The sequence below is a fragment of the Grammomys surdaster genome, unplaced genomic scaffold (assembly GCF_004785775.1).
Source record: "Grammomys surdaster isolate TR1022 unplaced genomic scaffold, NIH_TR_1.0 342, whole genome shotgun sequence".
NCBI lineage: Eukaryota > Metazoa > Chordata > Mammalia > Rodentia > Muridae > Grammomys > Grammomys surdaster.
In genome coordinates, this window is record NW_021604761.1 from 751,685 (window position 1) to 774,866 (window position 23,182).

Consider the following 23,182-nt stretch of genomic DNA (forward strand, 5'->3'; position numbering starts at 1 on the left):
TGTGATAGAAGGAAAATCTAACATCTAACTCCTGAAAGCTGTTCTCTCGCCTCTATTGTTCCCTCGGGTCAAAAAAAAAAAAAGACAAATGGTGACCTTCAGCACTTGGGAACTGGTGTTACTCCATACAGTGGATGAACTTAATGCCTCTGAACTGTGATCCAATCGACTACAGAGGCAACTTCTGTGGTAATCACAGTACAAAATTAAAATAGAGCAAAACCAGTGCTACCTGGTTAGCAGTTCCCTAGGACTCCTGCAAGACTTAATTCAGTGGCTACAGACAATATGAAAAGTAAAAACCGGGGCTGGAGAGATGACTCAGTGGTTAAGAGCACTGACTGCTCTTCCAGAGGTCCTGAGTTCAATTCCCAGCAACCACATGGTGGCTCACAACCATCTGTAATGGGATCTGATGCCCTCTTCTGGTGTGTCTGAAGAGAAGACACCAACAGTGTACTCATATACATAAAATAAATAATCTTTAAAAAAAAAAAAAGAAGAAGTAAAAACCAGGTATCGTGACGAATACCCCTAATCCCAGCACTCAGGAGGCAGAGGCAGGCATATCTCTTTGAGTTAGAGGCCAGCCTGGTCTACATAAGCAAGTTTGGGGCTAGTCAGATCCTGTTTCAGAAAACAACAAAAGGGAGGTAGATTGGAGTAGGCCTGATGTGTGCCTGGGAAGGCAGAATCAGGATTGTGTTTGAGGCCCGTGTGGATTACATAGTGAGACCATCTCAAACAAAACAAAACCCCAAAGAGGGGCTGGAAAGCTGACTCAGCAGTTGCAAGGACTGACTCCTCTTCTAGAGGTCCTGGGTTCTAGGCATCCACATAGTAGCTCAAAACTACCTGTAACTGTAGTTTCAGGAGATCCAATGCCTTCTCTGGCCTCTATGGTACCAGTCATGCACATGACATACAGCTATACATTGAGGTAAAATATTCATATGCATGATTTAAAAACACACACACACAAGCAAGAGTTGTGAAGGTAGCTCCATGGAAAGCATTTGCCTGGCCACCTGCACAAAGCCTTAGGTTGAATCTGCAGCGACAGCTCTGCTCTCATTCCTTGGAGGATTGAATGCCACATGGCAGGGCTATGGTGTCTAACTCTGCACAGGACAGCAGAGGAGGTGAACAGCCTGTGCTCCGGATGAATTCATGGAGCCTGTGAACTGCCTAGAACTCTCTCAGGTGCTGCTAGGAAGGTGTTCCTGGCAGGAAAGAAGGCAGCCACATAGGTTGCCAGATTCCAGCCATTCTGGGAGCTGTGAGGACTCACACCTCATCCCTATAGTTGTTGTGGGTTGTTTAGACGAAACCGAGAAAGGCTTTAGAACTCGAGGAATCCAGCCCACCCATGATGGGTGTGCTTCCAAGAGGCAGAGCCCTCTGTGTCATCCTGAGGACTTCGTGCTATTGTAGAGATAACGTTCAACTTGTCTTCACAGTCACATCCCTTACAATCTAGAACTTGTGTGAAAACTCTCTGGGGGCTTCTAGCCCCTCACTGGGCTGCATCACCCGCCCTTACAATATAAGTGCTTGATCTTTTTCAGGCACTAATCTGCTGGAGCAGATTAATGATTCATCCACCACCCTGAGAAAGAGAAAGAACTTAGAGATGTAGATTGTTAGCAACAACTACCACCCTTAGAAAGAATTTGGAGACTAGATTAAGATGTTTTTGTTAGTGGCTCTGATCTAGAAAATCTTGGGGAACAGGTTGACTTTCATAAGTAGTTGAGCTAGAGGCTTTTTATGGTCAGGAAACAAGAACAATGCTAACCTAACTGACACTGGCTAATGTGACTTCCTTGCTAAAGCTGGGCAGCTGGTCAAGGTGTGATTAATTTCTTGTACCCATTTTTGCCCTCAACTTCCTGATATGATTTAATAGCTTGTTAATGGGTAGATCTGCAACTTAAGGGTTTTTTTATACAAAAGTTTAGATTTGTGGTTCTTTTAAGATTTCTATAAGATTTCTTTTTAAGATAAATAATAACTGATTTTTTTCCCTTGTAACCACACATTGTTGCCTCCTAGTCAAGAGAAACTGGCTGAAAAAAAAATCACCTTGCTTGCTTACACTTTGTTAATCTATAACAAATTGTTGAGTTACCAATGTATGTGGGTTCTTCGGAATAATCTGTTTTTCACATTTGTTTTTCACCCATAACACTTAAACTCATGCGAGGATATTGGGAAACATTTTTTTTCTTATGCATACTTATTGTAATCATTTACTTAGAGGAGACTAGAATGTAACTGCATTGTGATTTCTGTTCTGCTTGAACGATATAAACTGTGGGAGAAAATGTTGTTGCTGGAGCTTCTTCCCACCCACCAAATATGCGTATATATATGTATATATGTAGAATCCAGTGTATATGTGCATGTCTGTCTGTACACGCACGCACGCACACACACACACACACACACACACACACACACACACACACACACACACAGTGGGTGAAGCTCTGCTCCATCCAACCAATGTGTAAATGTGTATATGTCTGTCTGTCTGTGAAGTTGTTGGAGCTTGCAGGTTGGAGCTTGTCTTGCTTGATCCACCATATGTGTATGTATGTATTCTTCTTTCCTTTTGTCTACTTGCTGGCTTCCATCAGTCCCCGCCAGGTGCCATCAGCACTAGCCCCCACTGACTCTAGGCTGGGCTTCAGTTTACTCCGGTGTTGAAGCTGCTCTTTGGTGGATAATTGCCCAGCTATCATTCTCACAGAAGCTGCTCTATGTGTGGGATAAGAAACAGGGGTAGGGCCCCTTGCTGGTTTAGGGCAATGGTTTCAGGAGCTCTGTGCCCCTGAGGAGACAGGGCACTGCCTCAAGGTCAGAAGGATGTATATATATATATATATACCACACAGGGCGGGCTCAGCATAGCTGCCCACAGAGGAAGGTTAGACAGATCTTTATTGTGGGTGATATCCTGACAATATAGACATCTAGGACTGGTGTAGACACTGGGAGGCTGAGGCGTCACATCTTCATTGTCTCATTCCTGCCTCGGTGAGGCTCAGGCGTGTAGGAAGCGGTTAAAGGCATTGTAAGCTGACTCCAGGTCAAAGAGCATCTGGCGAACTTGGGAGTCATCCAGCTCATCAGAGGCCGACATACCACTCAGGGTCTGCAGCCTAGGGGCACAGGCACAATTGTGTATGAGCAGCAGGACTATGATGTCACCGTGAGGCTCCACCTGTTCAGGAAAGCCACTCACCATTGGCTGACTGTCTGGCGGCCCTCAAAGTCTGGAGGTAGGTGGCTCATTCTGTGCATGGTCTCCATCAACTCCCGTAGGTCTGGCTGAATCTACAGACACAAGTGCTACCCTCGTGAGACCCTATGTACCTTGCTCTGTTCCCCTCCAGCCAGGCCTGGGCTCCCTGCCCAACTTTTGCACCTCGTCCATGGCTCGAATCTCCAGACGCAGCTTGTCCATGACTGTAATGAAGAGCTGGGGTGGGGGAGCATGTATATTAGTCATCTCTTACTCAGTGGGATTTAGAGACTTTTTATAGCTTATTTACAAGTACAAGGGCCAGGCCCCCACCCATTTTCTTCCCCACACCCCGCACTGAGGTTCCTTCCTGCTTGGGGGCTATACTGAAGACCTGTCTGTTGACCTTCTGGGCCTATGGACATTTGGGATCACAACTGTGAGAGTAATCTGGGAGTCTGGAAAGATCTACTATACAGGGTATATAGCCAGGGTCCTGCCAGAGTAGATCGTGGTCCTCTTCATAGGAACAAACTCAGTCAGGTGGGCCTTAGGCTCTATGGCTGTTTCGCATCCTCCTCACAGCTGAGATGATCCCTCCCAAGGTACTGCTTAGGTCCAGAAACCCCAGGAATATATATTTATGACTGACCCAGGCCAATAGTCCTTTCTCTCTAATCCCCACAGGGCCCTCCCAGGAGTTGTAGGACACACCGAAACAACATCTGCAATGCAGCGGTTCAGATTGCCCTTGTCGTCTTTGATAGTGATGGGTCGGTCTTCTTTGATCCTCTCCATAGCAAGTGGGCAGTCCAACTGAGTAGAACAGATATGGGTACTGGGCATCACAGGGCCTCCAGGGGGCCAGGGTCTCACACCACATCCCACCACACCCTTTCTTGTACGATGGAAGGGAGGACTTGCTAACTCACTCTGAACTTTCTGCAGAATTCATCAATGGAGCTGATCTCTGAGCCTTGGACCTGTCGGAAGGCAGCTTTGTACTGAACCAGGAGCCTGGAGCAGGCTGCAGTGTACCTAGAGAGGGGACCGGTTGCTTCTGGAGGTTGAAAACACTCTAGCTTGGCTCATCATGTTCTCCCTCAACAATTCTAGATGCAGCAGCTTTCATGGTAGGCTAGGAGGGCCAATTCCTCTTGGGTGTGTGTATGAAGAGAACAGGGAGGCAGGACAGAAACAACGACAACAGGAGATCTGTGTGGGCCAATCTGGAACTCAGCAGAAGAGTGGATATCTATTCCAGTTACCCTAGACCAGGTGTCAGACCTCCTGGCATCTCCTGGTCTAGTCAAACTGGCTTGTCAACTGTGGACAAAGCATCAGTACCCACACTGGGCATCTAGACTTGACACTGATAACTTAGACAATGCTGCCCAGGGCTCCAGTTGCCTTCTGAAGTCAGAACCATACCCACCCTTACAAAGGTCCCTAGAAGATCCTGCCCTGAAACTGGTAACCACAAGGAACACCGTCATAGCTTGGTCTCCATTTATGCTGCCTACTGAACCCACAAGCTTCGTGGAAGGGAGAAACACGCTTCTGAGGACTGGTGGCCACCAACATCTGAAGCCACAGGCTTGCTCACTCATTGGGGGTGACACAGTCCTTGATGTACGCCTTCTCCAGCGCCTGCATTGTCTTCACCACTGCGAAGAGCTCTGCCATGTTGTCATACCTAAGACCAAGCCATCCATCAGGCCACAGTGCCAAGGTTTGGCAGCCAACTGCTGCTCTGCACCTATGACAGAGTTCAGCCCATCTCTCCATCCCTGGTAGGTATTCCTCAGGGACTATCTCCCAAGCCCGACCCCATGTCCCCCACAACCATTAGCGTGGTGGTGGGTTTGGGAGACTGCTGGGCCTGCCATGGAGGCTGGATGAGTGCGTGTGTGTGTGTGTGTGTGTGTGTGTATGTGTGTGTGTGTGCTAGTGGCAGCTTAGACACTTGACTTACTTCTCTCGCTCCCGAGCATTCTTGTACAGCTTTACTTCCTGTTGGAAAAGTAAGTCAGTCAGCATCACTGGTGGTTACAGAACCAGTGATCAGTCATACGGTGTCCACAGTGGCATGGCCAGATAAGTATCTACTACTTACCTCGTACAGCTCCGGCTTGTTCCCAGGGGCTGCAACAGAGCAAGGAGGAGCAGACAAGGGGTCACAAGGTGACCTCACAACGGGCCTATTTCAGTTATGTCCCAAGATGTCTCCCATGCCATGTCCCATAGAGCTCAAAGGAAGCTACAGAATAGGGGCTCTAGCCTCACCTCCTAACAATATGGTCTGTAAGAGGCTACAGATCGCTAGTTTTAGCTCTCTACACCCACCAAGATGACCATAGTTTGTTTACAAGGTTTGATACAAATAAAAGTCTGTCACATGCTTCACAGCCTACAGCTAGAGACCCAGAGTTGCCCAGGATGCCAGAGGTTCTGGCCACACTGGAGCTAATTATCTCTCCCCAGCAGGGTATTGCTGGGCCCTCAGAGTCCCAGCATAAATAGCTCTGGCCCCAGGCACTCCCTAGGACTTATGGATATGGGATAGAGGTAGCAGTGTGGTCCTTTCCCAACAGCTCCTGCAGAAGGGAAAGCCTGGGCTCCTCCACTTCCTAGTTTAGGCTATACTCACCTCCAACACCAGGAGTAGCTGGGATCCCGTGAAACATCCTGCAGGCCCCGGCAGCTACAGCACAAGAGACCTGGGAAGCAAAGCCAGCACTAACTCAAGGGTCTCCTTACACCTTAAGAACTGGGCTCTGAGCCTGGCGGTGGTGGCACACGCCTTTAATCCCAGCACTTGGGAGGCAGAGATAGGTGGATTTCTGAGTTTGAGGCCAGCCTGATCTACAGAGTGAGTTCCAGGACAGCCAGAACTACACAGAGAAACTCTGTCTCGAAAAACCAAAAAAAAAAAAAAGAACTGGGCTCTGGGGATCAGGGCATTGTGAACAGCTTTCCTGCTTTCTACAGGAATGATGGAGGATGCTAAAGGGCTGTCATGGGGAAGTCAGGCTTTGAGGACAGACACTGAGTGCCATGGGTGTCCTGCCTGTTAGCTTGGTTAGGGCAGCTGTTAGAATTGGGGCAGCATCTTGGTCACAGGGGAAGGGCACACTGTTGCAACACCTTTCAATGGAAATGAACTGAGAACTAGGTGTCCAGGGCTTCCTCTGTGGGAGGGGAAGTGTGGAGGTGGGTTTTACCCTAACTCTGTGGGAGATACTGGAGATATGAATAAAGGCAAGCTTATTGGTTGATGTGGTGTATAAGTGTTGGAGGCAAGGCCCAGGATAGGTCCTATCTAATTAGGACTTGGTGTCAGTGGCTTAGCCAGCTCAGACACACCTCAGGATTTGAAACGGGGTGAAAACAAATGTCCAAGGAAGATAGGCAAACTGAGATGGAATGGCCTGATGAGGAGCGAGAGCTACTGCGGTCGCAGGAGCTAGGAACAGCTGGTGGAGTCGGAGAAGAAAGGTGGGTACCCTCACAGCCAGGGGAACCTGAGCTGTGACCCAGCAATGCCATCTGACAGCGCCCATCGCCTACTGAGACACTGGCCGCGTGGCAAGGGCCGCTGAGCCCAAAAGGAGACAGGACCGGGACACCTAACCCAAAGGTGTCCTATGAGGAGGGGACCCGGCCACCGCCGCTGTGTACCTGGGGCGTCTGGAGTCCCAGAGATGGCGACAGAAGCTCGGTGCTCGCTTTTTCCGCCTGCGCCTGCCGGGAAACCCGATCGGCAGCTCGGCACTCATCCTCCAACCTTGAGCTTACGCACATAGCAAGCCCAATCCGTAGGTCGGCGCTCGCCCTCTTTGCCTGAGCTTGCGCTCTGGGCTAGCTCCGCCTGTCGAGGCTTTTAAGTCTCACCTCGCCCACCCTTTTCACAGACAGCCGCACGAACGATAGCAGCATAATTTATTTTTTTTAAGGCTTTTTTTTTTTTTTTTTTTTTTTTTTTTTTGTAGAAACAGCAGGGCCAGGATCAGAGGCATTTAAAGAAGAGCTTGGAGCCTTGGTCCAGTGTGCACGCCCCCTCCGGCAGTCTCTGACACAGGGTGTCTCGGTCTTTTGTGCTCAGGTCTTTGCTGCACAACTGCAGCTCTTGCAACTGCACAAAGATCTTGTCCCAGAGGTCAGAGTTCAGCGGGCCCTGAATAGAGCAGCCTGTGGGGGTGAGGAGGAGGTAGGTTTAATTTACACACCCAAAGGAGACATAGTGCTCATGTGTACCTCAGAGCCTACATTTTGGCTTGTCCCATTCATTATAAAGAGGATTCAGTATATCTGTATATTGTGGGGCCAAGGATCTCAGGAGGCAACTGAATGCCAGGACTTGACCACCAAACCAAAGATCCCAGTAGGCTCAAGGATATCAGGAAACTGGATGAAAGGGCACAGATGCCAGAAACACCAGTGTGTAGGAAGGGGTGGGGGGAGTGAGGTATAGGAAAAACCCAGGAGCTCTCCTGTGCTCAACCTTTATCCTCCAAGGGCTCAGCCTGCCATCCTCAAATCTCAGCTGGGCAAGGCAATGCCATGCCATCAGGTACATCTCTAAGGTGGAGAATCCTTTGGTGTGACAGAACAAGCCACCTTATTAGTGGGTACTGTATGAATGTGCAAGTAATCCCTATTGCCAGGAAGGAGGGAGGGAGGGGACAGGGACAGATTGAGAGCCAGCACCCCTTCAGTGGAGCTTGCACTGTTTTGACTGGCTCCCACCTTCCTGACAATGAGGAAGGAAGGCTTCCTGTGGCCACGATCTGGTACTCTCTTGACCCAGAAAACCCCACAAAACCATGTAAGAGGTCCAAATCATGCCTGCACTGGTGGCACCGGCCTTTAATCTCACTTCTCTCCAGGTAGACAGGAACCTTTACAGAGTTCCAGAACAGCCAGGACTACAGGGAAACCCTGTTTCAAAAAAACAACAAACAACCCCGGACTCCAAAAGGAGGTTCAGATCATTATGTTCATTTTATTTTATTTATTTATTTATTTTGGTTTTTCGAGACAGGGTTTCTCTGTGTAGCCCTGGCTGTCCTGGAACTCACTCTGTAGACCAGGCTGGCCTCGAAATCAGAAATCCGCCTGCCTCTGCCTCCCAAGTGCTGGGATTAAAGGCGTGCGCCACCAGTGCCCAGCTTTTTTTGTTTTGTTTTCATTATGTTCATTTTAATACCTGTGGAGCTGCCTAGGCTGTGAGGGGGATGCATGTGTATCTGAAAAATGCCACTTTAAGGAAGCAATGCGCGCTGTTCCAGAGGTCTATAAAGGTGGAGTTGAAAGATGCCAGTTAGTCAGTGGCCCCCAGAGAGTGCTGGCTTTGATGAACTTATGGGGTTTGGATATAGATTCTCTCTAGTCACAAAGCAAAGAAGCACTGTTGAACTTATAGTCCATGGTGGACTAGCCCATTGAGTTCCCCCCAACCCCCACCTCAATAAGATGATTCTCACTGAAAAGGAATAAACTGTTCTTAGCCAAAAGAGAAGGCTGCACAAAAGAAAATGGTGGTGCACACCTTTAGCCCCAGAACTCAGGAGGCAGAGACAGACAGATCTCTTTGAGTTCAAGGCTATTCTGCTCTACACAGTGAGTTCCAGGATAGCCAGACATACACAGAGAAACCCTGTTTGAAAACAAAACAACAAAAATCTGAAGAAACAAAAATTTATGACACAAGAGAAAAATAAAGGGCTGGAGAGATGGCTCAGAGGTTAAGAGCACTGTCTGCTCTTCCAGAGGTCCTGAGTTCAATTCTCAGCAAAGACATGGTGGCTCACAACCATCTGTAATGGGATCCAATGCCCTCTTCTGGTGTGTCTGAAGACAGCTACAGTGTACTTATTTAAATAATAATAATAAAAAAAAGTAGCTGGGCAGTGGTGGTGCATGCCTTTAATCCCAGCACTTGGGGAAGCAGAGGCAGGTGGATTTCTGAGTTTGAGGCCAGCCTGGTCTACAAAGTGAGTTCCAGGACAGCCAAGGCTACACAGAGAAACCCTGTCTCGAAAAACCAAAAAATAAATAAATAAAACAAAAAATGCAAATACAGTTTTTAAAAGGAATGAAGAAATATCCCTGTGGGAGCCAGGCAGTGGTGGTGCGTACCTTTAATCCCAGCACTTGGGAGGCAGAGGCAGGTAGATTTCTGAGTTCAAGGCCAGCCTGGTCTACAGAGTGAGTTCCAGGACAGCCAGGGCTACATAGAGAAACCCTGTCTTGAAAAATCAAAGAAATATACCTGTGGGAAAGGCCCTTAATCTTATTTATTTTCATTAACATTTTATTTTGGGGAGAGATGGCTTAGCAGTTAAGAGCACTGGATGTTCTTCTGACTTCAATTCCCAGCAACTACGTGGTGGCTCACAACCATCTGTAATAGATCTGATGCCCTCTTCTGGTGTGTCTGAAGACAGTTACAGTGTGCTCATATACATGGCAGTGGTGGCGCACACCTTTAATCCCAGGACAGCAGAGGCAGAGGTAGAGAGGCAGAGAGGCAGGGAGAGGCAGGGAGAGGCAGGGAGAGGCAGGGAGAGGCAGGGAGAGGCAGAGAGAGGCAGAGAGAGGCAGAGGTGCAGAGGCGCAGAGGCAGGTGAGTCTCTTTGTGTTCGAGGCTAGCCTGGTTCCAGGACAGCTAGGCTACATAGAGAAACCCTGTCTCAAAAAACTAAAATAAATGTAAATTTTTTAAAAATATTGCTTTTATGTTTTAATTTCATTTGCTTGTATATCCGTGTACCATGTGAAACCAGGCTGTCTGCAGAGGCCAGAAGGCAGCTCCAGATCTCTTGGAACTGGAGTTACAAAGGTTGTGAGCTGCCATGTGGATGCTGAGATTTGAAATGGGGTCTCTGAAAGAGCACCCCTAAGTGTTCACCATTGTTCCCACCCTCCTTTGGTTTATCATTATTATTAATTTTATTTTTTTATTTTTTGAGAGAGAGGTCTTTACTATGTAGCTCAGGCCATGTTTGAGGTCGTCTGCCTTAGCTTCCAGTGCTGGGTTATATGTATGAGTCACACTTGGTCCCTTCCTGCCATACTCTGAGTCACCAGTCAGTCTCACTCCTTGCCCTGGTTACACCAAACTGCCCTTCTCCATGACAGCCTCGTGGAGCCTGGCTAATGGCAGTGACTGCCCCTTCCGCTGGCAGATCCCTGGAGAGTAAGCCCTGTGTTAGGTGAGGCACAGTGAGCAGGAGCCATTGTTGTTCCTAGTCCTTACCTGACAAGCCTAGGAAGCTGAGGCCTTGGGACCGCTCTTGTAGGGCAGACAGGAGCTCCTCCAGGCTGGCACAGCTGACCTCAGGGTTGGCAGACAGGTCCAGAGAGGTGAGTGAGGGGCAGCAAGGGAGACATCTACAATGACATGGGAAGTGAAGGCATGAGCCTGCAGGGCAAGCCCTCGCTTTAGTACTAAGGAAGGCTGCCTGGCCCTTGACTTGGAGCCAAGGACCAAGCAGGACCTCTACAGCACCAGGCAGAGGGAAGACTGCAGTGGCCAGCTCTATCCAGTTCCTGCTCTAGGGGCAGGATCTGGGGTGGGGAGAGAATGCTTTATCAAGGAAAATAAAGAATAGACCAGAGTGGGGAGTTCTCAAACCACAGGGGCATGGCAAGAAACTTGAGGGTAAATATGCCTGCCAGGGTCATCCCTGGAGACCGTGGATATCAGAAAGAGGTGACACCACTTGACCCATCTTCATGTCAGGCTCCCTCACAGAAGTCAGTGTTACCTGCTCAGGTCTCTCACAGCCTTGTCACTCAGGCAGTTTGCAGACAGGGTTAGGTGGGCCAGAGCACAACCTTCCTGGAGGTAAGAACAGGGCACAAGGCCATGCCTAGTGGGCACCCGCCCACCATCCTCCCAGCAGAGACCCACCACCAAGCTGTTTGGAGATGGAAAGGAAACGCCTCTCTTCCAGGCTATAGGTTATAGATGCCTTGTAAAGACCAACAGGCCTGGCGTGTGCCTTGGAACTTGCCTGAAGTACCACCACCTGACTCCCAGGAGTCCATGGGTGTTCTCCCCAACCCCCAGCCCTTTCCTCAGACTGCACAACACGGCAGGGTTTCAGCTGTGGGACTGGGTCTCCAGTTTTGGGTCCTTCTGTTCTGGGTTGGCAGTCTACTCCATAGCTCATACCTTGGTCAAGTATTTGATAACAGGTTCTATGAGACTCGAGTTGCTCTTGCTGGCTGCCACAGAGCTAAGCTCCAAATGTAGGAGGGTACAGGCCGGTAAGCTCTGCAGCACCCTTGCCAGGGCAGGAGCGCCGAGCGTATTGTAGGATAAGGACAAGGTCTTCAGGTGCTGAGCATCTGTGTAGCAGAAGAACTTCTTGTTAACCCATTTGGTACCCCCTGCCCATTCCCCACCCTTGAGTTCTGACCCCAGAAACCTCATGAGTCCTTTAGAGAAACTGTTACCCCTGAATTTTTTGTGGGGAAATGGCAGAGCAATGGCTTTTGTCCAGTCTCTGAGCCCAGTTTTTACCATTCTGTATTCCTGGCTGGTGGGCAGGAAGCTCCAGGCCGGGACATTTGTGAGGGAAAGTCAGGACACTGCCCTGACCATTCCCACCTAATCCCAGGCCCCTCCCTCTGCTGGGCTCCACTGGGCAGCCCCAGTCCTCAGCCCTCTATACTGGGGTCATGTCACTGAATCATGGGCTCACGATGAAATGCGCTCAGGAAAGTGGTGAGCTTAAGCCACGGATATAGAGGAACTCTGAGTGTAGACATGGCCTCGCTGAAATCCGACTTGTGATGGGGGGAGGGGTGTAATGAGTTCTGAGAACGGCCAAAGCTCGTCAAGTACTAATTTCTGATGGAACCCCAGCTTTACATGGGTTATCCCTTATCTACAAGGGTCCTAATAGGAACTGGCCCTCCCCCTGAGAAGCCAGATCCTGATATCCTGGGACCTGTCTGCTCAAGGTCTTGAATTTTCTCAACACTGGGCTCAGGGAATACACTTAACTGATCATCTTACCTTGGAAGGCGCTACCCAGAGCAGCCTGGTGGCTCAGGAAGAAGCTGTGGCTGAAGCCACAGGCCTGTAGGCGCAGGGTGCTGAGTGTGGGGCAGGCCCGCAGAAGAGAGGCCAGGGCCTGGCCACAACCATCTCCGAGTGGATTCATACTCAAGTCCAGTTCCTCCAAGTTCTAAGGAAGATATGGGATGGGCACTGAGCTCACAGATTTCCCATAAAGAGTCTGGTCTCCACAGGGGTCCCATTCCAGGGACACACACTGCCTAGCTCTCCCAGATGCACCACACCACCAATGAATGGCTGAGTAGGAATAGAGATACCCTGTAGCTGTTGGCCTCCGGTACGCTGGGTCAGTACCTGCAAAGCAGCCTGGCCTGAGGAGCCTTCGACAAGTTGACGCAGACCTTCCTGGCCCAAGTGATTGGAAGAGAGATTGAGGAGGACCAGGTTAGGCATGGTGCTCAGGGTGGCCAGCAGCTCAGTAGCACACGCATCACCCAGTCGGTTCCCAGCAAGGTGTAGCTCCCGGAGCGCTGTGTGTAACTTGAGGGCCCTCAGGAGGGGTGTGAGCTGGGCTTGGCACAAGGCCAGGGAACAGGCACTAAATGCAGGGCTTGAACTCTGGTGTTCCATGGCCTGCAGCACTTGCTGGTGCTCTCCTAAGAAGAGAGATATAGGGTCAGGTCACCAGGGCCAGAGCTTAAACCTGCTCTCCGAATCCTCCAGGCAAAGTAAAATGGTTCAGGCAGTAATACTGAGCCCATTCCTAAAAGCCTTGGATTTATTATCCTGCAAGGAGCTTGCATATAAATCTGGGGGGGGGGCCCTCTGATCTCCTTCAGCCACACTTACATCTTCCAGTCTCCAGCTTTAGGTGACTTCCAGTGTCCCTCAGACTCCTCCCTGGGCTTTACCCGTGGCTTAGGTTGCTTTAGGAACTCTCATCCCAAGGGCCCATGATCTTAGAACTGTCTGCCCCTACCTGTCACCCACATGAGGGTAACAGGTATGAAGGTTGGAGGAGACCTGGGTTTCCTCAGATATATGTATCTGCAGGGTAGATGGGGACTACAGGCCCAGCTCCTCTTGCATAGGCCTCCATCCTAAGGCAGGGCTAGCTCACCTTGTCCCAGGCTCTGGCAGGCTCTGAGGTAGCGGTCCTTCAGTGGAGGAAGGTCCCATGAAGTTACTTCAGCCAACACCTAGAGTGTACATGTGGTGAACAGCCCTGCAATGCCTAGCAAACACAGGTAGCCTGTGCCCATGGTAGCCTGTGCCCGTGGCCTCTCGCCCTGCTGCTCACCTCATCATCACTCTGTAGCACATCAGGGATGGGGTCCTGTGGGGCCAGCAGTGCTCCATCCTTCCGTAGGGTGAGCCTTGGGAGTAGCCCACAAGTTTGGAAGTAGCGCTGGGCGGCTTGCTCTGCTAGCCAAGCCACGGAACGGACATCACTGCTAAAGAGAACAGCACGCTGAGCTCAGATGCCCTGGGGTCCTGCTTTGGTGATCCGGGATCTCCAACTCATTCACTTGTGCTTTGCACCTCTCCTCTGGATAAATAGCCTTCCCCCCAAACCCCTCAAGACAGGGTTTGTGTGTAGCCCAGGCTGTCCTCGAACTTGCTCGGTAGAGCAGGCTGACCTCAAACTCACAGACATCTGCCTGCATCTGCCTCCTGAGTACTGGGATTTCTGGCCATTTCTAAGGCCCATAGAAGCTTCCTAGGCTGTGCTGTGGATCCCTGCTTGAGCCTGTGTAAGGCCCCCTGGGGCTCCAGGGAGTAGAATCCCAAGTCCAAGGGCATACACATCGCTTCCTGATATGTACATAAGGATGCTGTGTACCAAACTGCTGTTACCCCAGGCAGAGCTGCATGACAGACGGAAGGGATTGGAGATGGGGAGAGCATGTGCCTTACCTGTGTGGGACAGGGATGAGGAAAAGGTTATCCTGAATTTGAACGCGAACCCGGATGGGAGGGGGCTGGACCAGAAGCTAGCAGGTAAGGACAGAGGGAGGGGACAGTCAGATGACAGAAGTCTCTACCTGCACCTGTCCCATGCTAAAGACTGCTTGTGTACCCACCAAAGGCTGGCCTGCCACACAATTCTCCTTGTTGGGTCCTGAGGTCCTAGGCACGCTGGGGTTCTCCGTAGATTCTGCAGCCAAGCGGCCATCTCCTGCTTTAGTCCGTGTACACCAACCATCAAGACTTGTTGGGCGACTCTGCCTGGCACGAGTCTGGGGCCTTGCAGGGCATTGCTCATAGTCTGACACTGAGGTACTGGGCCTGCTGCTGCGGGTCAGAGGTGTATCTACTTCCAGCCATTCCCCAGTCAGGTATTCCTCCTCAGGAATGAGTGGAGTCTTGGGGGCAGGGACTTCCTCTGACCCCCGAGGCAGGCTAGGCACCAAGCGACGGCTCTGGGCACTGCCCACGCCTCGGATGGCTGCTTGGTAAGCAGCCCGGCAAGCACTTGATGTGGCTGTCTCTCTACTTTTAGATGGGTCAGGAGTCTTGGCTTCACCCTGCTGTGTGGTATGTCTCGGTCTTTTCTGAGATGGCCTGCAGGGACTTATGTCGTCCTCATCCTCTGAGCTGCTACTGCTGCTGGTTGGCCTGTGCCTGTTCTTTCGAGGTCTGGACACTCCAGACACAGTTTCCTCCAGAAAGACCTTAGCAGGGGCTGGAGAGGCCTCTGGAGGTCTAGGAGTATATGGTGAGGGTTCTGGACAGGGGCTTGAGGGAGGAGAGGTCTCAGGGTCAAATAGATTGTTACTTGGAACGGTCTGGAGGGCAGGGGAGCTGTGGGAAGCTGAGGAAGACAGAATAAATCATGAGACAGGAACTCACTTTTAGGACTAGAAACAAGGAGAGGTAGAGGAGGCCCTGTTTACCTTGGCCTGCAGAGGCCATCTGGAGCCTCCTCTCCATGGATGTGGCTTTCTGTCTTGTCTCAAGGTCAAGGTCCCTGAAGTACAGTTTCACCCATTGCTGCAGTGTCTCCAGTGGGCTGAGACCCTGAGCGGCACTCAGTTGAGCAGAGGAACAACAGACTCTACCTAGTCCCTGCCCTCGCTGCCCACGCCCTGCCTCACCTTCTTGGTACGGAGAGTTACGGATGCCCCTCGCTCAATGAGTAGCTCAGCTACCTCAAAGTGGCCACAGTTGAGGGCATCATGCAGGGGCGTGATGCCGTCACATCCCTGGCCACCTGGGTCATCCACTGCTGCTCCATGGTCCAGAAGGAAGCGCACAATCTCTGGGAGTGGGGGGTGGGGGTGGTGGAGCACATGAACTCAGCTCCCAGTACCATCCATACTTACCTCCTGACCCACATGTCTGTCTTGGGCTTGGCCTGACATTACTTACCAAGATGCCCAAAGTTGCATGCTTCATGGAGAGGTGTCCAGCCACAGTAGTCTCGGGGACTCAGGGGATGCCCCTAGGACCAAGGAAAGAGGGATGGGTCCTGGCCCTGGTCTTAGCACAGATTTGTGACTAAAGCCCAGAGCAGGCCTCAAAGACTTACTCCTTGATATAGCCTTCTTTCCCTTTAGGTGTTTCCAAAGAAAATGAGGCTATGCCCTGCCCCTCCTGGTGTTTGGCTGGCTGCACTATCATGGTACACTCCTAGTCCATGTGCCATCCTACACCTTGGTACAAACAGTGCCTGACTACAGGGCTTACTTAGAACAGGAGGGAAGATACCAAGGTTCTTAGTCTGTTGGCCATTCTCATCCTGGCTAGGCCATTCACCCACAGCACGAACGCTAGACAGGTACTTGGCATCTCTTCTATGCTATAAAGGAGATACTGCCTGGGTCTGTACCTCCCTGAGGAAGTAAGGGTTCAGTGATCTCTCTAGGGATTTTGCCTACCTGCTTCACAAGATCCTGGACACGGCGCAGCTGGCCTTCAATGCAAGCTCGGTGCAGCAGGGTCTCTCCCATGTCGTTGCGCCGGTTCCACTGTAAGTGTAGTTGCCCCGACATGGGGCAGAAGTGTGAGGGGCGTAAGTATTGCTGGGTACAGAGCTGCTGGGCAATGGAAGGGGGAGGCATGTGGTCCTCACCTTGTTTACCTTCCGCCGGCCCAGACAGCCCTGAAGCTCCTCATCCTCCTCCAGCTGCTGAGACAGGCCATCAGCATCATCCTCTAGAAGAGTTACGTCTGCTGACCCGGAGCCTATGGTATTCTAGCTCCCCTGATCTCTAGAGCAGAGCAGCCACAAGCAGGAAGGCAGACTCTGGGCTCTGTGAGCTCTGTAGCCAGGTGAAGCAAAGCTGACTCCCAGCCCAACCCAACTCCACCAGGAGCCTGCTCCTACTTGTTTGTTTATGGTTTTTCAAGACAAGCTTTCTCTGGCTGTCTTGGACCTTGCTCTGTGGACCATGCTGGCCTCGAACTCACAGATCTGCTTGCTTCTGCCTCCTGGTAGTGGGATTAATGGTGTGCGCCACCACCTCCCAGCTAACCCGCTTCTATCTCACGACTGCACTACACACAGGGGCTAAATAAAGATAGGCAGCTAGCTGCCTTTCTGCCCCATCTTCGGAGGAATTGCCCACTCAAGTCCTGTTCATCATGTGTTGGCTCATACCCCAGGGCCCGCCCTGCAGATCAGTCTTCATTATAGCCTTTCCCTTATGAGGGTAAGTCACCTGCTTAGCCTGTAACCTTGTGTCTCACTGGTCTCTGGACTTCTCCCATTACTAATGATTCTTCTCAGAGGCTCTTTTATAGGCCGGATCCACCAGTCCTTTCTCTGTTTTCTTCTCTGCTCTCTCTTATGGATGTGGCCACCAGCTGAAGGACATTCCCTAAAGCTGAAGTACCTGCCTCTTTCTTCTCCCTCATTACACTGAAAATACCAATATTCGGTCTGTCTCCTCTTTTAAGACACGGCCCAACCTCCCAGGAACTGAGGCTCCAGTCCTGTAAGTTCCAACTTGAAGTCAAGGTTTTTTTAGGAATCTAATCCACAAACCTCACAGTTGGGTCTTGCATGACCACTACCCTGCTAGAAACCAGACCTCAGCTCCATAGCCTCCCGCCTGCCTTGCCCCACAGAGTGAAGATGCTCTTGTTCCTAGTACTGTACCACCAGACCCCTCAGCACACTGGTCTTGAGTTTCAGGCATAGGCTGCAGCAGCTGGATCACTACCAACCCTGCTGGACAAGTCTCATAAAGGAGCAGCACAGCATGGGGGCCCAACCACAGCCTGTCACCATAAGGTCATCCAGGATACTATCTAATAGGATCATCTCCTTAGGCTTTGACCCCAAACAACTGACTCTCAGCTGGGTGGTGGTCAGACAGAATCCTTGTGTCTGATGCCCACTCTGCCCCTGACCAGTTCTTTCTGCACAGAGCTCCTGATCACCATGTCCCATGCTCCATATACGTGCCCCGCCTCCTCCATGCACTTCCACAGAAGCGTAGGTCATCCCCACCTAACTGCAGCGTTGTCACCCCCTCGGGTCTGCAGGCTCCATAAATACACATCTCCAGCACATCACAGCCGTCATGCCAGAGCAGGAGCAGGCAGAAAGGGCATGTGCAGCCAACCCCAGAACACAAGGCAGCATTTGGCCCTCACCGCTCTCTGAGAGCTCCAGTTCACTGGTCTCCAGGGTCTCACTGGCTTCCTCCTCCTCCTCCTCCTCTTCCTCCTCTTCCTCTGTGTCTTTTGCCATACTCAGTTCCTGCAGTCTAATTTCAGTGTCACGGGCTTCTTGGGGCTGCAACTTTAGTTGCACAGTATAAAGGTGCTGTAAGATCTGCCTCTGTGGAGCAGAGATGTCCAGTTGAACAAGAAGGACCACAAAGAGCAGTTATAGCAAGGAAAGATAGGTTAAGGCAGAAGAATTCTAACTTCAAGGGCAGTTTGGGCAACTTAGTGAGACTCTGTCTCAAAGTAAAAATACAAAAACAGGCCAGGCCATATCATGAGTAAGACCTTAAGGTCAAAAACCAGGAAAAAAAAGAAAGCTAGATTTGGGGATCCAATCCTGGTGGGATGGGCTCTCATACCTGCAGCTGGAACCGCTGGGCCTGCTGGGCACAGCAAAAAGCCTTCTGGAAACATGGAGCTAGCACCTCATAGACATCACCAGCTTCCTCACGTGACAGTGCAATGTTGAACCAAGTCTTAGCTTCCTGAAGCAGAGAGGGAAAAACACAAGGTCAGTGGGTGCCTGCCACACCCAGCTGCCCACAGCCATAAGCGAGCTTCCCTTAGCTGCTTATATGAAACTGGAAGATCTGCTTTGTCTCTGTCCTATCTCCAGTCGACAGACCATGGCAGTCCTTGGAAGGAACAGCCTTTCTCGGGGAAGCATTGACTCACACTCATTACTGGAGAATGGTGGGCTCAAAGTAGAGCCACAAAAATACACCCGTGTGTGTGGCCACAGGGGATGAGGGTGTGTCACCTCCAGGGCACTGCCCCTGCGCAGCCTCAGCTCTTCCTCATAGTGATGTACTGCCTTGTGGTGATCCTTCATGTCTCCCAGAGTGGTGGCCAGGGATACATGGATGACAGCCAGCTCGAGATCGGGTCTGTTCAGCAGCTCAGCAAAGCGCAGCTAGGAAGGCAGCACGGTAAGTCTCAGACTCCGTTTGTATGACGCTGTCCCTCTCCTCCCGCTGTGTGTGTGTGTGTGTATGTGTGTGTGTGTGTGTACGCGTGCATGTAACTCACCTGCTTCTGGTAAGCCTCAGACGCCTTGGGAAAGTCACCCGCTTTGGAGAAAAGGTCCCCCAACTGCTCACAGATAGCCATGGCACCTTGAAGATCATTGCCCTCAGCCTCTTCCAGCTGCTGCTGCAGCTGGATCACTGCCAATACTGTTGAAGAGATTCTCTAGTGAGGGGCAGTCACACAGTATGGGCCCCAACCACAGCCTACCACCCACCAGCCATATTCCTCAGCCTGGGAACCAGGGGAAGTGTCTCAGTGTGACTACTGATAAAAGTAGGTAGAGGGGAAATTGATCACTTGGAACTTTTGAAGGTTAGAAGAGTAAGTATGCTTAACAGCCTAGAACAGTGCTTTGTCTGAAGATCTGAACACTAATGACTGTCACTGTCAGTCTCTGGAGCACAGTATGCCATCTGTGCCATCCGTGCTACCATTTGCTAATGTTGCTTTGTGTCAAAGGTCCAGTTGGTTTCCCACACAGCCTCTAGTGTCCCAGACACCCTGTGCAGCAGGCTTAGACAAAAGCAAGGGTCTCCAACGGACAGAAAGCTACCCTTGATGTCTGTCAGGCTCATGTCCATAGTGCCATTTCCCCAAGAACATAAGCTGGGTCTCTCCTGCTAGGAGAGCAGCTCCGATCTCTGGGGCTCGGTTCCAGGCCCCCAAGCAGCCTCACCATACTTGAGACTCTGACAGACAGCCACTCTCTGGTTCGGCTTCTGGGAGCCCAACCTATAGGCCTTCTTCAGGGCTCGTTTGGCAGCCAGGAAGTCCCCCAGATCTTGGAGCACCTGGAAAGAGGGGAAAAAAACCTAAGGCCTGTAGACTCACTAAGGCCCAAGCCCAAGCCAAGGATAAAAGATAAGAGGAGAGATACCTGAGAGAGTAGCATGCAACATTCGCTTTCCATGAATCTCTTCTTCATGGCGCGAGCACATTCCCGGGCCCCCTCCAAGCAGCGCATGGCCTGAGAGTGCTGCCCTCCGCGCCAGTGGATGGCACCCAGGTTGTATTGGGCCCGGAACAGATCTTCATAGAGACGGTTCTGCCTGTGGAGGATGGAGTACCAGGAGCTCAGAGTGTCCAATGTCCACCAGCCTTGGAACAGCAGACACCGAAATACCTATGGATACTACTGATGTCCAACCGGTTATGGCTATTAACACCACATAGACCCCGGCTCTACCATGCTGCAGTTTCAGGCCTAAATCTGCTTCTCCTCAGCCTGCAGCATAAATGTACATGGCAAATGAACAACTTAAGCAAACTGCCCTCTTGGAAGGATCCCAGGGGACCACCTACTCCCTCTTGGGAACAGGGATGGTGCCTCCTCACTCAGCGAGAAAGATGCTCTTTTTGAAGTAGCTGTTGCACAGGGCTGTCTGCTTCAGACTCTCACAGGTGAGGCCCAGATTGAGGTAAAGACGGGTCCTCATCTCACTCAGTTCCCGCTGGGTCAGCATCCCTGGAAAAATAACACCTTTAGGAACTCAGTCACCTCCTCTGGGTACGGGGCTTTCAGGTGCTCCCACCCCTTATCCCATCTCTTATTGAGTGAGCCAGAAGTCTGCTGCAGATAGAGTATACAGAGAAGGAGCAGACGCCCGACAGGTTCAAGCTGAACAGCAACACAGGCCTTGGAAAGGGAGGGCCCAGAATGCAGGATATGAGGAGAATCCAGGGAAAGGGCACCTACCCTCTAGTTTCTCATCCACAATAGCCAAGCTCTTCTCAAAGGCAGCCTGTGCCTGCAGCAAGGAATCTCTTGATTGGCAGTGGTCATACACATCCAGATGAGTGCGGCCAATGGTGGCCCAGGCTCTCTGCAGTTCAGTGTGGTTTGACAGGGAACCAGCCAGATCCAGGTAGAGATGCTGGTGCTGATGTAGGAAAACAAAACAAAACAAAACAACAAAAAAACCCAATTGATGTGACCCGACTCCATGCAACCCCAGCAGTCTCATACCAGAGGAAGCTACTCTTATAAAAGAGAACCTGCTGTTTCCCAAATTTTGACATTTGGCTATACCCATGTCCTATCTTTTCTGAGCAAAGGACTGCATATGGTAATGGCTGTTCTGCCCTGTAGCAGTGTTGTCATGTGAAAACACTAAAGGCTGCCTGGAGTGTTGCTCGAAATAGCAGTGGGTCCTGAGTCTTCCTCTTTCAGTTGTCACAACCCATCCATCCCCCCACTAAGAGCCAGGCAGCGCCCCCAGTAGACATAAGGGTGTGACTGACTGCCAGGTCAGAAGTCTCCGAATACTCACTTGTATACTAGCCCTCTCTCCTCCACAAGAAGTGAAGGCCCTGTACCTTCAGAGCAGCAGAATAATTCTCCATTTCAGCCAGCCGCTCTCCGATCTTGCGGTGGGCCACAGCGCAACCTAGGGTATCCTGGACGCTCTCTAGCAGATGTAGCTCATGCTGGTGCTCCTCCAAAGCTTCCTTGAAGCGGTCTGCCGGAAGAGGGGCGTGGGGTGCTCTAGGTGCTCCACCACCCAGCCAGTCCCCTGCCGCCAGCCCGCCCTCTCGCCGCTCCAGCTCACCATGGCTAGCCAGCAGCTCCCCCAGCTGGTGGCAGCAGTCTGCCTCCTCGCGCAGTTGTCCATTCCTTTGGGCCCTGGCCTTGGCCTTGCTCAGCTCTGCCGGAAAAGAGAATCAGGTCTAACCCAGGACCCGATTCACTTCCTGCGTCCCGACATGCACGCCCCAAAATACTCACGGCGAAGCTCCTGTTCCAGAGTCATAGTCACACAGCCACCACCGCCGCGAAAACCTGGACTTCCCGCGCTTCCCTGAGCCCACGCCCATTATTTCGCTCCACCCCTAACATGCAGGGCCCAACCCAGTCTTCTGAGCGCATGCTTAACCCCGCCCTATCGGTGGCCCAAGTGCTGTAGACACCAGGCCTCCTGGGATTTGTAGTCCGACGAGCTCAACTGTGGCGCGATCAGGGAGCAGAAGGTCTGTTGGGTGAGATCTGGGCCTTCAAGGCTGTGCTGGCTGACAGTGCGGGGGCACCCAGGCAGGCAGTATCCTCATTTACAGACCCCTTCGGGTGAGTTACCTGGACTACAGACAGCGTGTGGGCACCACTGACCCTTCTACCCTGAAATCTACCTGCCTTTTTTTTTTTTTTTTTTTTGGATTAGACGGGCTTGGTGGCACACGCCTCTAATCCCAGCACTCAGGAGGCCGAGACAGGCAGATCTCTAAATTTGAGACCAGCCTGGGTTACAAAGCGAATTCCCGTAAAGCCAATGCTACAGAGAGAGAGAGAAAAAATTATATTTTAATTTCATGTATGCGTTTACCTATATGTGCACCTCCCGTGTGCCTAGTGGCTGAAGAGGCTTGAAGAAGCTTGACAAGGGCAACTGATCCCTTGGAACAGGAGTTAGAGCTTGTTGTGAGTCATCGTTTGGATGCTGGGAACCGAACTTGGGTCCTTTGCAAGAGTAGTGTATGCTCTTAACTACCGAGCCAACTTTCCGGCTCCCAACCTGCGTTTTAATTACAGGTGTCCTGTAATGCTACCCCCACTTCCTCTAGAAATTAAAGCACATACCACATACATTTGTGAAAAAAACTTAGTGAGCAAGTTTTTAAAATAAATAAATTAATTAATTAATAAAACTGGTGGTACATACAGTTATGAACCACCACGTGGGTGCTGAAAATCAAATCTGAGTTTTTCCCAAGACAACTTCAGCCAGCACCCTTTTTTATTTTTATTTATTTTATTTTTTTTTATTTGTTTGGTTTTTTGAGACAGGGTTTCTCTGTGTAGCCCTGGCTGTCCTGCAACTCTGTAGACCAGGCTGGCCTCGAACTCAGAAATCCGCCTGCCTCTGCCTCCCAAGTGCTGGGATTAAAGGCGTGCGCCACCCCCCCCTTGGCCAGCACCCTTTTTTAAAGACTTGTTTTTATTTATGAGTACACTGCAGCTGTCTTCAGACACACCAGAAGAGGGCATCAGATCCCATTACAGATGGTTGTGAGCTACCATGTGGTTGCTGGGAATTGAACTCAGGACCTCTGGAAGAGCAGTCAGTGCTTTTAACCACTGAGCCAGCTCTCCAGCCCCTACTCTTGTAACTTTTAAAAAGCAATATAATATGTATTAAAAAAATGTGATTTTTACCATTGGGCATGAGGACTTAATGAAACTGCTGGCTGCCCTGGGC

General features: G+C 50.9%; 2 protein-coding genes across 3 annotated transcripts; both read right to left on the reverse strand.

The window, feature by feature from the left end:
• Positions 1–2,928: 2,928 nt before the first annotated feature.
• On the reverse strand, positions 2,929–7,060 carry Vps28 (VPS28 subunit of ESCRT-I). The gene is made up of 10 exons (XM_028778826.1): positions 6,932–7,060; positions 5,901–5,970; positions 5,367–5,395; positions 5,226–5,263; positions 4,857–4,946; positions 4,183–4,288; positions 3,965–4,066; positions 3,434–3,487; positions 3,251–3,342; positions 2,929–3,167 (listed from the first exon to the last, which is right to left on the reverse strand). The coding sequence occupies exons 1-10, from the start codon at positions 7,052–7,054 to the stop codon at positions 3,050–3,052; spliced, it is 822 nt and encodes a 273-aa protein (XP_028634659.1). The 5' UTR covers positions 7,055–7,060; the 3' UTR covers positions 2,929–3,049.
• A 118-nt stretch (positions 7,061–7,178) lies between these two features.
• On the reverse strand, positions 7,179–21,786 carry Tonsl (tonsoku like, DNA repair protein). 2 transcript variants are annotated; one of them, XM_028778832.1, is made up of 26 exons: positions 21,718–21,786; positions 21,542–21,637; positions 21,309–21,451; positions 20,689–20,872; positions 20,328–20,457; positions 19,870–20,041; positions 19,669–19,783; positions 18,993–19,138; positions 18,724–18,876; positions 18,323–18,448; positions 17,889–18,075; positions 16,360–16,442; positions 16,166–16,255; positions 15,657–15,729; positions 15,383–15,546; positions 15,182–15,305; positions 14,369–15,099; positions 14,202–14,278; positions 13,585–13,735; positions 13,405–13,483; positions 12,639–12,940; positions 12,282–12,453; positions 11,433–11,608; positions 11,023–11,096; positions 10,512–10,645; positions 7,179–7,441 (listed from the first exon to the last, which is right to left on the reverse strand). In XM_028778832.1, exons 1-26 carry the CDS (start codon positions 21,740–21,742, stop codon positions 7,260–7,262), a joined length of 4,089 nt encoding a protein of 1,362 aa, XP_028634665.1. In that variant the 5' UTR covers positions 21,743–21,786; the 3' UTR covers positions 7,179–7,259. The 2 variants fall into 2 exon arrangements, with proteins under 2 accessions (XP_028634665.1, XP_028634664.1); XM_028778831.1 differs by having other exon boundaries at positions 7,236–7,441; positions 13,585–13,738; positions 21,718–21,753.
• Positions 21,787–23,182: the final 1,396 nt, after the last annotated feature.

Excerpts from the sequence above, each read along its gene's own strand:
- Tonsl (XM_028778831.1), bottom strand. The coding sequence starts at position 21,742 with ATGACTCTGGAACAGGAGCTTCGCC. Across the intron at positions 21,638-21,717 it reads TCTGGAACAGGAGCTTCGCC|AGCTGAGCAAGGCCAAGGCC; the intron begins GTGAGTATTTTG and ends CTTTTCCGGCAG. Across the intron at positions 16,256-16,359 it reads GCCGGCGGAAGGTAAACAAG|TGGAACCGGCGCAACGACAT; the intron begins GTGAGGACCACA and ends CTACACTTACAG.
- Vps28 (XM_028778826.1), bottom strand. The coding sequence starts at position 7,054 with ATGTGCGTAAGCTCAAGGTTGGAGGATGAGTGCCGAGCTGCCGATCGG. Across the intron at positions 4,067-4,182 it reads AATTCTGCAGAAAGTTCAGA|TTGGACTGCCCACTTGCTAT; the intron begins GTGAGTTAGCAA and ends TGTTCTACTCAG. Across the intron at positions 3,343-3,433 it reads AGATTCGAGCCATGGACGAG|ATTCAGCCAGACCTACGGGA; the intron begins GTGCAAAAGTTG and ends TTGTGTCTGTAG.